This window comes from Pollicipes pollicipes, unplaced genomic scaffold (assembly GCF_011947565.3).
Source record: "Pollicipes pollicipes isolate AB1234 unplaced genomic scaffold, Ppol_2.1 Scaffold_7231;HRSCAF=8579_pilon_pilon_pilon, whole genome shotgun sequence".
Classification (NCBI taxonomy): Eukaryota; Metazoa; Arthropoda; class Thecostraca; order Pollicipedomorpha; family Pollicipedidae; genus Pollicipes; species Pollicipes pollicipes.
Window position 1 is genome coordinate 6,820,123 of NW_023597034.1, and position 13,807 is coordinate 6,833,929.

Below are 13,807 nucleotides of genomic sequence, written 5' to 3' on the forward strand. Positions count from 1 at the left end.
TCACCACCGGCCGCGTCCCCCGGCGCCGGCGCGTCAATCCCAGGCCGCCGCTTTGGCGGGCCTCTCACCGGTAAGCGGCCGTCTCAACGTCGCGCCCCAACCGCCTCCGAGCCTCAACAGCCGCGATCGATTTCGCGGGACGCTGCTCAGCTACGCAGCAGTACGCAGTCGTCAGTCTGATGAAGCCGTCACCGTCAGACTCCCCTCCATCCACTGAGCGGCCATATCTGTATGCTAAGCGAGCCGCCATGATGCTCTCAGCCGCCTCTCATTGACGTTAACGCTTAGATATCTGTCATATCCTCCACCTCAATGTGAACCACCAGTAATTCGGCCCTCCCCCCGTCGCGACACCGGCTGGCACCGAATCACCGACACGTCCCACCCTTCCTTTGTCGTAGGTCCACAAACCAGGCGGCCGCTGTGTTGGCCGGGCGGGCCTCCCCATCAGCTGCCGGGGTGTCCAGCGGCCGTATCAGCGCGCCACACGCGGCATTACACCGCATCGGCCGGCGCGCTGGTGCCCAGCTGTTGCGCGGCCAATCAGCCGTCAGCGGCCAGCGACTGGCCGCGGCGTTACATCAGCCGACCCAGCCAGCTGTCGCCGGACCCGCCTCCGCCGTCCCGGCCGTCACTGGCCGGCCCGGCGCCCGGCCGCCACCACCGGCTGCAGCCGCCGGCGCTCCTCGGCCGGTGAAGCGTTCGTCAGACGTGGGCGAATCCGTCGGCGCGGTGCCCCGGCGCCGCCGGCCGACCCGTGCCGGTCCGAACAGTGCCGACCGCGACCATCCTTCAGTGTCGGCGGCCCTGCCGGCTCGACCGTCCTCACATGGCGACAGCCGACGCGGCCGCCGCCGCACAAGGCGCGGCAGACACCGGAGCCCCGGCCCGGCCGACGCGTTCCCCGGCGTCCCCCGCGAGCAAAGGGGCCGCCCGCAAGCAGAGGGGTCGCCCGCGAGCGGAGAAGGGTCGCCCGCCAGCACAGAGCGGTAACCCGCGAGCGGAGAGGGGTCGCCCGCGAGCGGAGAGGGGTCGCCCTCCAGCAGAGGGGTCGCCCGCGAGCGGAGAGGGGTTGCCCGCGGGCAGAAGGGTTGCCCGCCAGCAAAGGGGTCGCCCTCCAGCAGGGAGGGGTCGCCCGCCAGCAGAGGGGTCGCCCGCGGAGGTCCGGCGAGCCGCAGTCCCACAGGGCAGAGGGGGTCGTGGCGGTGGCGACGGCCGTTTCCGTCGTCTGGCGAGGCGGCGCTCGAGCTACGACCGGGCCGGAGCACCGTCGAGCGACGCCTGCTCCGCCCAGGACCGGCGCGGCGGCGCTCGAGCCACGACCGGCCGGAGCACCACTGAGCGATGCCTGCTCCGCCCGGACGGAGTGTCATTAGGGCCGGGTGAGGACGGCGTCCGGCTGAAATACTGTCGCCGCCGGCCAGCCGAGCCCATCGAGCGCCGCTCGGTCCGATCCAGATCACGCCCAGGCGGCGGGAAGTGGGCCGCTCTGCAGCGCATAAGTGGGATGACGATTGATGACTACGGGCCGATCAAAAATAACGATGACTTATTTGGGCCGGGAAAGAAACATATCTCACCCAGATCTAGAGCCGTGGCGATGCGTACCAAGCAGCGTCCGACGCCTCAATCACGATTCCATGCGGGTCCAGGCCCCATATTACAGCACTCGCGATAGGAAACAACCTGCACAACCCACACAAACTTCGTCAAGCCCCACCCACCGCCCGCTCTTCGAAGCCGCGCATCCCATCAAGCGCCCCGGCCGCGTCCGCCGCGCGTGCGACCTCTGCTGACCTTGAGGGCGGCGGCCGCCTGCTCGTGCGTGGCCTTGGAGAGGTCGACGCCGTTGACGGAGAGGATCTGGTCGCCGCGGTGCAGCTCGCCGCTCCGGTCCGCCTGGCCGCCGGCCAGGATGAACGACACGAAGATGCCCTCCGACTCCTCACCGCCCACGATGTTGAAGCCCAGCCCCTGGCCGGACGCCTTGCTGAGCACCACCTGGCGCGGCTCCCTGCCGAAAGGTCAGGTCAGGTCAGGTCAGGCCATATCCAAGGCCCATGCAGCGTTCCGGGTTACCTGATGGCCTACGTGTGGTCGGAAAGGTGGTTGTTAGTTATGGTCATGTAGCATGTCACGCAAGGTCAGACCAGGGCAGGTTGTGCAGAGGCCCTACAGCGCTCTGATAATGTGGAGCGTGCCAGATTCCCACACGATGCGCGGGATAACAACACGGCGAGCGACACGAACAGCAAACGCGCCGACCGCGATACGGTAAGCTCACATCGCCACAGAAAAACACAAACATCAGTTTCCTTCACACCATTCTATTTTTAGGCAGCAATCTGCACTCAGGATCTTATTTGCAATGCCGCCGACAGGGACCCCTTTGAGAACCGTCAGACCCGACCATCAATCAGCATCAAATTCCAACATAAACATGACGTCATGACCTCCTCAAGGTCGAGGAGTCTAAAGGACTGCTGCTGACCGGAATCACTGCCACCGTGTTGCAGCCAGATTCGCGGGGGGGGGGAGGGGGGATTTTGAGGAGTCGGACGGAGGAGATAGAGGAGTGGCTGGTCGTCGCGGGGGCGCGGAGCCATGGCCGGGGGTAAGGGGAGGGATTTTGAGGAGTGGCTGGTCGTCGCGGGGGGGGGGGGGGCGGAACCATGACCGGGGGAAGGGGAGGGATTTTGAGGAGTAGCTGGTCGTCGCGGGGGCGCGGAGCCATGGCCGGGGGTAAGGGGAGGGATTTTGAGGAGTAGCTGGTCGTCGCGGGGGCGCGGAGCCATGACCGGGGGAGAGGGGGGGGGGGGATTTTGAGGAGTAGCTGGTCGTCGCGTGGGCGCGGAGCCATGACCGGGGGGAAGGGGAGGGATTTTGAGGAGTAGCTGGTCGTCGCGGGGGCGCGGAGCCATGGCCGGGGGTAAGGGGAGGGATTTTGAGGAGTAGCTGGTCGTCGCGGGGGCGCGGAGCCATGACCGGGGGGAAGGGGAGGGATTTTGAGGAGTAGCTGGTCGTCGCGGGGGCGCGGAGCCATGACCGGGGGGAAGGGGAGGGATTTTGAGGAGGAGCTGGTCGTCGCGGGGGCGCGGAGCCATGACCGGGGGGGGGGGGGGGGAGGGCATTTTGAGGAGCCGGACGGAGGAGATAGGGGAGTGGCTGGTCGTCGCAGGGGCGCGGAGCCATGACAGAACTCTTGCGCATCAAACAGTCGCCGTTCACGTCAGGGGAAGTAGGACAGATAATTCGCGGCACGTGAAAGGCACTCGTGCTGGCTGCAGTCAGGTGATCAGTGTAGCTTCTGTGCACATGTACTGAAATTCGACCGCCGTTGTGATGAACTGTCCCATCCAATTCCTAGCCCGTCGCACCAATCACCAATGAATTGGCTCCCGTGGTTCAAAGCGGGACTAACGAAGAACGCGAGACATCAGAAGCCCCGCTGCGGTCTGGTGGTTGGTTTCCATTCCATCGGCCACGCTTCGCCAGACACATTACCGCAGTTTGTTTCCCACCGGCGCTATTAGGCGCCCACTGCTCAATCCCAATTTGCGAGAGAGGCTGTCTGAACGCCAGGAAAACATAGTTCCTGTCTGCCTCCGCTGCACCAGTCGGCTACGAAACAGCTCCGACTCGAAAAACAATTCGACACCATCCTAGAGCGTTTGTAACAGGCAGCGCACACCCAGGCTCCCGACAAAACACAAAGGCATCACAAAATCGGGCGACATTTCTACACCGTGCTTACCTCTACAAAAGCCAATCTCTGCCGCGCCACTAGCCTCAGCTTTCTACGGCTCAGCCCCTCGCGTGTCCCCGCTCGCGGCATCGACAAAGCCAGCTGGGCCCAATACCCGCACGCATCCCCGCCTTCCGGCGGCGCCCTCCCTTCACACCATCGCCTTGCACCGTACAGCAGCTCCCCAACAGCGCAGCGGCGGCCCTCGTCCCGGGACGCTCACCCGTCCGCCCTCGTCCCGGGACGCTCACACGTCCGCCCTCGTCCCGGGACGCTCACCCGTCTGCCCTCGTCCCGGGACGCTCACCCGTCTGCCCTCGTCCCGGGACGCTCAGCCGTCTGCCCTCGTCCCGGGACGCTCACCCGTCCGCCCCCGTCCCGGGACGCTCAGCCGTCTGCCCTCGTCCCGGGACGCTCACCCGTCCGCCCTCGTCCCGGGACGCTCACCCGTCTGCCCTCGTCTCGGGACGCTCACACGTCCGCCCTCGTCCCGGGACGCTCACCCGTCTGCCCTCGTCCCAGGGCGCTCAGCCGTCTGCCCTCGTCCCGGCTCGGTGACACGACGAACCAATATCAGCACCGGATCGGCGCCCTGTCCCAGCGACGCCTGCACGGCGTCTCCAGGGGCCCGGCCGACGCGAGACGACCGGGCCGGAGCCGCCGCCGCCGCCGCTCCAGGAGCGACCCCGACCAATTGGCGCGCTTGCCGCAAATGTCAGCGGCGCGCGCCACGGGCACACGCCACCAGGGCGCGTGCACCGAACGCCGCTGGGGGACGGCAGGCGACGACGGCAGTAGCTCAGGAGCCAGACAGGCTAGGACCGGAGAGCGAACGACGCGGGGCGCCGCTGAGGGCAGACGCGGACGGCGGAGAGCACTGGTTGAGGACGGAGCGCGGACGGCACCAGCGCTGGCGGAGAGCGGACGACGAAGGGCGCCGGCTCAGGCTGCAGAGCGGACGACGCCGAGCGTTGGAGGACGGGCGGCTGATGGCGCGCACGCACGTCACGCACACGGCCAGAGCCGACGACTCTCGACTGGATGGAGACGGCTCGAGCCGACTAGACTTCTGCCGTCCCGAGTACGGATGCATCGAGCCACGTTTGACGAAAAACCTCCCGATTGAAGAGACAAACTGGTTGAGGAGATTGCTGACTGGCTTCATCACTGAGCGCAAACAGACACGTGCCCGCCCGACCGAAGCCCCGGGCCGCCGCAGTAAATCCCGCCGCCCTCCGGGCGTCTGCTGACCTTGACACAAATCCATCGCCGCCCGCATAATAGAGGCCAGACAACGGAATATTTCGGACACACCGGGCGTTCCCGAAAAACACGCCCCGCGCTCTCGACAGACAGAGCTCGGCCGGCCAGCAGCAACGGGCGGCGGGCCCAATCAATCTCGGCAGGGCGGGGGGCCGAGTGGATCGCTCGCGGGCCATTGAGCCCGGCCTCGTGACGCCGGCTGGCCGCGCCGCCCACTGGAGCTGGGCCAGTCGAGCGCCGCCCGGGCCGGCGACGCGTGAACATCGGCCGGCCACGCCAGGCCCGGAGAATCTCCTGCCGCAAACTGGCTCGCCAGACTGGCCAGGCTGGGCCAGCTGCGAGCGCGAACTGTGCAGGGTTCAGTCTGCGCCGCATACAGCTGCGGCCGCACGCCCCGCCAGACAGACCAGGCTGAGCCAGCTGCGAGCGCAAACCGTGCAGTGTTCAGCCTGCGCCGCATACAACTGCGGCCGCGCGCCCCGCCAGACTGGCCAGGCTGGGCCAGCTGTGAGCGCGAACCGTGCAGGGTTCAGTCTGCGCCGCATACAGCTGCGGCCGCACGCCCCGCTGACATTCCACGGAAAATCGCACGCAAACAGCGCGTCAGTTGCTGAGGTTGACTCAACTTCACTGCCCGGCACGGCAAGACAAGGAACAAAGCGGAGCGACCGGCTTGATTGACCGCAGACGACGACATCCGCGGAGTTCATCACGTCAGAGATAAAGTGTCCATGATTAGTCACCGCCTCGCGCCGCCGAGGACGAATCAGGCGCCCGCGGCGGCCAGACTGCGCCCCCCCCCCCGCCGGACGCCACGTGTCATCTCCCGCTCGACGGCCGGTTCCCAGCCGCCTCACGCCTCACGCCGGCGCCGCTCACGCACGCCCGTCACGCGCGGCCGTCCCGCCGCGCCGGCACCGAACGGCCGGCAGCGGCGGCGGAAGCGCCGCATGCGCCGCGCGCCGCACAGATTAGATAGCGCACGGCGTCGGGCAGAGTGGGACAACCGGCATGCCAGCTGTCCGCCCCTGGAGCGGGGCGCGCGGGCACGGCGAGCCACGCGGTCGGCAGCCGGCCCTCGGTCATGGAATGTAAAGATCACTTCATCGGCAGGCTTCGGACGGCGCTCACGCCGGCGAGTGCCCCTGCAAGCGGCGGCAGGTGGCTTCCGGTCGCGCTCCGACACGCAAGCCCGCCCGCCGCCGGCCTTTCCCTTTGAAACAATGCGACAGCGGCGGGACGAACCGCCCAGCACAGCGCAGCCGGTCAAGCGCCCGGCATTTTTCAGTAACCAACAACGCAGCGACCATGGACGACATGATAAATGGGTCGCATCCAGGACGGGGTGTCACTCCGCACGTGCAATGACCACACGCAAAGGGAGTTGTTGAAAAAGTCAGCAAGCCACAAACGCTAGAATTCAAAATGTGACGGAAATGAGCCATAAACCGCTCCGACAAGCGCAGCGACACTCGACAAACGGGACGGCTGAGCCCGCTGCTGACCAGAGCAGCCGTAGGAATCCGGGCACCAAACTTTTGCACTGCGGAACCTGCACCTGCACATGCTCGGCTCCAAAAAAGGCACTGGCTGCCTGCCCCAGCCAGCGCAGCACGACGGACCTTGAATTGAGGCGTCGCTGCGCACCACTGCGCACCACTCGCTCTCTCATCGGGCCGCAAGCTCGGCCCGAGCCTCGCGCGCTCCGAGCGCGAGCTCACCCCAGCGAGGCGGCAGGCAACACCGACCGTCCCCTGGCGGCGCATAGCGGAAATGCCGATGTCGGCGCGGCACGTGCCGGTGGCGCCGCTTACCTCTCTGACGGGGAGCGCGCCCGGCGGCGGGGGGAGCTGACGCCGCCGGCAGCACGCGGCGCTGGCAACTGAGGCGACCGCCGCCGCGCCGGGCCGGCCGGGCGGCGCACATCGATCGAGCGAGGCCGGCGGCGTCGCCGCCGCCGCTGCCGCCGCCGGCGGAAAACCCAACGGGAGGCGGCGTGGGAGCCGTGGCGGCGCACCCGCCGGGGCGGACCGGCTGCCCTCCGCCGCAAACACGGGCCGGCCGCGGGCCAAAACAGGCCAAGACGAGCCTCCGACCGACGAACGCCGCTCCGCTGCTCAAGCGGGGGTACGGCGACAGCGACGCAGCAAGGCCACGGACCGGGTCTCCGCTCAAAGCCAGCAAAGATACAGACCGGCGGGGTTCTCCTGGACAAACAACAGGGAGAGCCGCGGTACCGAGGGGAACTGGACACCAACAGAATCGACCGCGCTCTTAATCGCGGCGACCGGCACGTCTGCCTCATTTCCCGCGTCGTCGACCCTGACGCGGCGTACGGCCAGACACAGCGGGCTGTCCCTTCCCTGCCCAGCGTCCCACGCTCCCGACGACACATTACCCGGCCGAGCCCCCGCCCCTCCCCCTCCCATCACCCGCCCGCGCAAAAGTCACTGAAAAATAGTCCAAACAGGCGGACAAGGCACCACATAAGTACGAGCGCGGAGCGCGATCGGCCGCCGCCCCCGCCGCCGTGCGGCCAATGCCCACGTCCGATCATCTCAGACCCGGTCATTCGTCAGCCGTTGCCGCCAATCAGCTAATGAGGGCGCTCTGGGCACACGAGGCGTCACCCCGGCGCCGTCCGCGCGGCGCGGCCGACCGGCACGACACGCGGCCAGGCGCCGGCGACGACAGGCCCTCGGGCCGCCGCCGCCGCCGCCCGCCGCCCGCCATCCGGCGGACCGCCGGCCGTGTCGCGCCCCGACCGTAGCGGGCCGCAAGCCGTTAGGCGGCGGGCCTGACCGAGCGCGGCGTAACTGTCCGCCGCCGCGCTGGTCCTGTGCGCCGGCGGGCCGACCGCGCTCGCGGAGCGCCGTCGGCCCCGCCGCCCGCCGTCGGCCCGCCCCCGCTACATACAGCAACGCCGTCGTCTCGCCGCCACTCGGCCGGCTCATAGCGGCTCCACTCACGCTGCGCACCTCACCCAGGCATGCGCCGGCGCCGCGGTGATCAGCTTCCGCCGCAGCACCGCCCCCGGTGGAGACGGCCCAGCCTCCAGCGACAGGCCTCGCCAAAACGGCGCTCGCCGCCGACGACGCTGAGGCGTAGCGGCGCTGCCAGCGGCTCGCTGGGTTTGAGCCGATGCCGATGCCGCCCCCGTTACGAGCGGCGGTTCGCCACAGCGGCGCTGCCAGCGGCTCGCTGAGTTTGAGCCGATGCCGCCCCCGTTACGAACGGCGGTTCGCCACAGCGGCGCTGCCAGCGGCTCGCTCGGTTAGAGCCGACGCTGTCCCCGTTACCGAGGAAGGCGCGCGCTCCCTGCTCCGCTTTGTCTGAGCGCCGATTTCCGCCGGCGCCGGCGCACGTCCAGAGCCGCGATCTGGGGCGGACGCCGTCCGACAGCGTTATATAATTGACGCCGCGCCGGCCGCGCCAACCACGACTCCGACTCCGACTCGGAACCGTGCAGAGCTGATTCCCACCGCGACTAGGAAGAGGCATTGATACTGGGGCCGACGAAGACTTGGCTTTGAACTGAGGGTCACATCTGAAATCAAATGCGATGGAGTATATTTCAGTTGCGACAGCTTGTAACGGACATGCCATGTCGGCTACATACGAGCCTGCCAGGGGTCTCTGCCCGAGTGAAAAAGATCGCTCAAACTCACCGGCATTGAAAGTTGACCCGACACTGAGCCCGCATCACGCCAAAACGCTGGGGCAATGGAAATGCGTGAACAGGCCTTCTTTTCATCGCAACTAAAGGCTGTTCTAATACAATCAGCAGTTAGTCAATATACGTATATGTCTGAAAAGACCCATTATAGTTCTGGCGCATGTGTGACGCCATTTCGACGCAAACAAAAACTTTCAACCATTTCAGCGAATTCAACCATTTTTGTTCGGGGATCACCGCTGCCCCGGTCGGAACCCGCCTGCTGGTGTCGGTGACATCAGCACCGGCTGCAGGCCGCAGCGCCGCCCCTGTTCCCAGCGCGGCCCGCTGTCCGCCGCTGGCCGCCGCCGCGCCGGCCGGTCCCGGGCCCAGCAGACGGGACGGCATCGGCGGCGGCCGGCGGCGGCTCACGCGCGCCGCCGTCACCTCAGCGGCGCACGTGCAGGAACGCCGGCCGCCTCCGACTGGCGGCTCGCAGCCGCGCCGAACACTCACTGCCGCCGGCCGATTGGCGTTCAGCCAATCAACGGCACGGCAATAATCGCACGACCATTAGCATAGCCCTGAGGGAGCGTTCATAAATGCCAGCGTCGGGAAATGCAGGACGGCGCAGTGCGGTTCAACTTTTTTTCTCATGGCACCGGTGCGATGAAGGACCCCACCCGATAACATTCTGGGCTTTTGAAAGAATTTTGCGTCAGGGAAATGGAATAGTAACAGGAAAACAAATACGAAACTTAATCTCATAAATGCTGCTATTTATAGGGCCCCGTTTGACAAGCACAACCGTACGTTAACTGCAGATCATTTGAATGAGTACCAACAAAAAAGGCTGCGATTATTGCTCCCACAGCAATCAAACATGACATCACAAACCACATTTCGAATCCGCCCACTACAAAGAGTGGAGCACATCGGACATACAAGAGCAAGGTTCCGGCCGCCCCTGCCCCAATATGCTCAAACCAAGAGCTTAACAACTTAATCGATGAAGTCAGCCTCCCCGCCGCCGTGGCAGCAATGAAGCTCACTTGAGTGGCTGAGTTGAGAGCTTCCTGGGCAGACGCTCAATCGCCTGAAAGGGCTGACGCACCATCCCGTAGCACACCGTCGGTTGACTGGTGGCGGCCATGTCTCCCACCGCCTCTCACCACTCTCCACGAGGGACACGCGGACACCCGCCACCGCCCGCGCCGCCCGCGGACCGGGCCGCTCGCGACTCCAGCAGCCCCCGGCGCACCGTCCGCCTCAGCGCACCCGGCAACCAGACCACCGCCACTCGCCAACTCGCCAACGCCAAAGTGGATCACAGCGCCCGGTGCGGCAAGTTAAAAGCCGCGGGCCGGGCCGCTCCGGCTCCCACGGGGCCGGCAACTCGCCGAATTCCTCCAGCGGACCGCAGCGCGCCGTCGGCTAGCCACCGCGTGCCGGCCGTGTGCGCAGTCCGGCCGGCCCGCTCGCTCGCGAACCACTGCGGATCGCGCGGCGGCGGAGGCCGCCGTCCGCCGTCCGCCGGCAGCGGCGCGCCGCCACAATGGGCGTCCCCCGCGCGGCGTGGCAGCTGCCGGCGCCGCCGCTGGCCGCGGCCGTGTGCCGGCCGGCTGGCCGGCGGCGCGCGCCACCACCTGGCCCGGCCTGTCCGCACGCCGCTGGCGGGATCGGGCTGCCCTGTCGTCGGTCACCAGTCTGGCAGAGGGTCGCGACGCCGCACAGTCGACCGCGGTGCGGGCTCGGCCTCGGTCGTCCTATGCGGTACGTCTAGCGGAGACATTGAAGAGGGGCCAGACAGCAGGTACCCACGGCGATGGCGGCACCCGCAGCCACCGACAGCGCAACAGTGCTCGAGTCAGTTAAAAGCTGACTCAGCTAGCCGAATTGAATTAACACCACTGTTGTGTCCGTCTCTAAACGCATCTTCAAACAGAGCCAAAGCCGACCCGGTCCTTGTGTAACACTGACCCATATCGCACTGACCCAGGAGCGACCGCCACATACGGAGCACCGTCGGCGGCGACCTGGGGCAGCTCTGATCCCGATATGGCACCGTCCTTCCCGTCGCAGCGCCGTCTCGTGCCGCCCTGGGCCACTGCCGCCGCCGCTCGTCACGCCGCGACAGCGCGCACACGCCGAATACAAACCACCCGGACTCTCCTCTGACGGCGAACAATCCCGACAAAAAAGGTCAGATGGACGCGACGGTCGAGGCCCGACAGCCGGTTCTCGGAGGCCCCTGACGTGACCAAAACAGCGGATATGCGTCCGTGCCGTCGCTGCGATCCGCGCGTGATAAACGATGCCTACATTTGTTACCCAACGAGATACGCCAGATTACGAACGGCCGCTGATATGATTTTGCATTTCGGCGCTCCGCCAGCCAAGGCCGGGAGCCGATCAAAAGGCTCGGATACAAAGGCGCCGGCGGCGACGGCTGTTCCAGCACGGTAGGCGACAGCGCCGCACCACCGCCAGCTGGCCGGGCCCGGACCACAGGGGCGGTGACGACCGTGCCGGCCGGCTGCACCCGCCACCGACCGGGTCAGGGGGGGGGGGGGGGGGCAGCGGCCGACGCACGGGCTCGGCCGCTGCCCGACCCCACCTCGCTACCGCACGGCAGTCCGGCGGCAGGGGGACGAGGGGATCCGGCAGGGTCGACAGGGGCCCCCGACAGAGTTCGACGGGGGGCCGACGGCGGACGGGCGGCCACGTCTCGTGGAGGCGGCGCGTGCCGGCGGCTATCCTCAATCGCCAGCCTATTAGCGGCCGTTCACAGCCTCCACACAATAGAGATTCCCGTCGGCCGGAAGGGCCCGATTTCCCAGGCAGCGGCGCGCCCGTTCCGGACGAGCTCCCGCACAGGGTGGTGTTAGGCTGAGCCGGCCCCATGCGCGGCCACCGTCAGCCGAACTGCAGCCGGCCTCATGACGTCAAACTGCAGCTTTCACACGCTTTTAATCGCGCCATGTAACCCCATGAGCCCGAAACAGCGCAGTTCAACATAGCTCTCATAATAAAATTAATGACAATGAGCGGCGGTGCAACTGCAAACCAGCTTCGCCCAACATACTTACACGCCGCGATTACAAGAGCGTCTAAGTCCCTGCAGCGTCGCTGTCAGCGCCCGGCTACACCGCAGCAGCCGCCGGCCGGCAGGCCTATCAGCTGCACGGCAGGGGAGCGCACTCCAGCTCAGCTATGCGAGCGCTCCACCTATCCGAGCCGACGGCCCCAACCGGCGCCGGCATCCGCTGTCGCTGCCGCCGCATTGTCAGCAGTGACGCACGTCTGAGGGGCACGCCGGTGGGAGGGGGCTGGCGGCCGCCGCCGCGCCGCAGACCGCCCGAGCACGTGACGCCGGGCCGCGGCCGTCCTGCTGGGGGTAAGCGGCGGCGCTGCGTGCCGAGGCTGGGCGCTGCGGAGGTTCGGTGCGCGCCGTCGGTCACAGATCGATCCGGTGCCGCCCCGGGGATTCAGCACCTTCAGCTCCGCTCGCGCAGAGCGCTCTATTCAGAACCGTTCGCCGCGGCCATCAACCGACGTCATCAACCGCCGGCCGGCGAATGAACTGGGATGATGAAATTCTAGCCCATTCGCATTAAAATATATATTTATCCTGCTTTCCTTTCACTGACGGTGACTTGACACCAAGGTTCGGCGTTCTGATTCAACTTGCTGCCAACGCAGTCCCCACGTATGGGTTCAGTCTGCCCAGATCCTTGAACGAGGCGCTGCTGCGGCATTTTAAATTCAAGGTTCAAATTTTTACATTCGAATTGACGTGAGACAAAAGCGATAGCGGAAAAGCTCCATCATTGCTCAATTACACAAAAACCTAGCCTCTTGCTATTATCCTCCCCCACAGCCCTGCAAAAATACACTATGCAACAGGCTCCGAGAGACATGTCACCACACAGCGGTCATGCACCGAACGAAGCTGCGGCCCGATATCAACGAGCTATGCTCGCACGTGGTCAGCGCCCTCTCCACATGAACGGCCCGCCCGTCCCAGCCTATCCCCGGTCACTCTCGGATAACGGGCGCAGCTGGAGCGCACCCCCCCCCCCCCTCCCGAGCCAGTCAAAGCCACGCACGCGGGACCCCACAGGACCCTTCACAAGAACACCTGCAAACGGAGAGCGGCCCGTCGCGGCAGACGGACGCCGCGTGACGCCCGAGCGGAGAAGAAACACGGACACTGTTCCAGGAACGGACCTTGTGCTTAGCTGCAAGATTCAGCATTAAAATAGCACCCAATCCCCCATGCGTCCGGTTAGCAGGCCCAAGAATGCAACGCTGCCGGTACATATACTTACATGCCTTTTCATGCCCGCACCGACATAAATCCACCTTCACCTCCGCACATCTGCTCTAAGCCGGCGGCATCCCGAGTCGCATGGCAACGCCGCTTGATACACGGACCGCGCGCCACCCGTTAATCGGCTTTCGGGCGTCAGCGCCACGTGGCGGGCGGCGATCGGCGTCGCGCCCCGCCCTCGACAGCGCCCCCCGCTTCAGCCGGCCGATCGTGATCCCCACACTCCAGCTGCTCCGGACGCCACCGTTCGTCCTGACCGAGCCATAAATGCCGCCCGGCACATCCGGTCACACGCACAGGCGCCCGCCCGCCCCTGCGCCATCTCTGGCCACGCGGCCAAACCGTCAGTTCTCCCAGCGGCCGCCAGGGCGGCGATGCGTCGCTGTTTCGGTAAAAAGCAAATGTCCTTACCTTGCGACGTTCTCGGTGCTGACAGCGCGGGGTGTGGATATGTCGTACGGCTCGTTGTATCCGTAAGACGAGTCCAGCGGCACTGAAGACGCAGAAATCGAATTAATTGGCACAGGAGAGACGGCTGACATGGCATCTGAACGTACAAGTTTCTGACCTAAAATAAATGCGGAAAACGCGAGAGAGAGAGAGAGAGAGAGAGAGAGAGAGAGAGGAGAGAGAGAGAGAGAGAGAGAGAGAGAGGATAGAGAGAGAGAGAGAGAGGAGAGAGAGAGAGAGAGAGGCGAGGAGGGAGAGAGAGAGAGAGAGAGAGAGAGAGAGAGAGAGAGAGAGAGGAGAGAGAGAGAGAGAGAGAGGAGAAGAGAGAGAGAGAGAGGAGAGAGAGAGAGAGAGAGGAGAA

The 13,807-nt window shown here is 66.0% G+C and overlaps 1 protein-coding gene across 1 annotated transcript in view; it reads right to left on the minus strand.

The window, feature by feature from the left end:
• dlg1 (MAGUK family member discs large 1) overlaps positions 1-13,807 on the minus strand; it is a gene marked incomplete in the record, with an annotated part of 122,418 nt that overhangs the window by 13,831 nt on the left and 94,780 nt on the right. Inside the window, 2 exon segments of the mRNA XM_037232729.1 lie at positions 1,798-2,014; positions 13,408-13,489. Of these exon segments, the coding sequence (XP_037088624.1) occupies positions 1,798-2,014; positions 13,408-13,489 (299 nt within the window).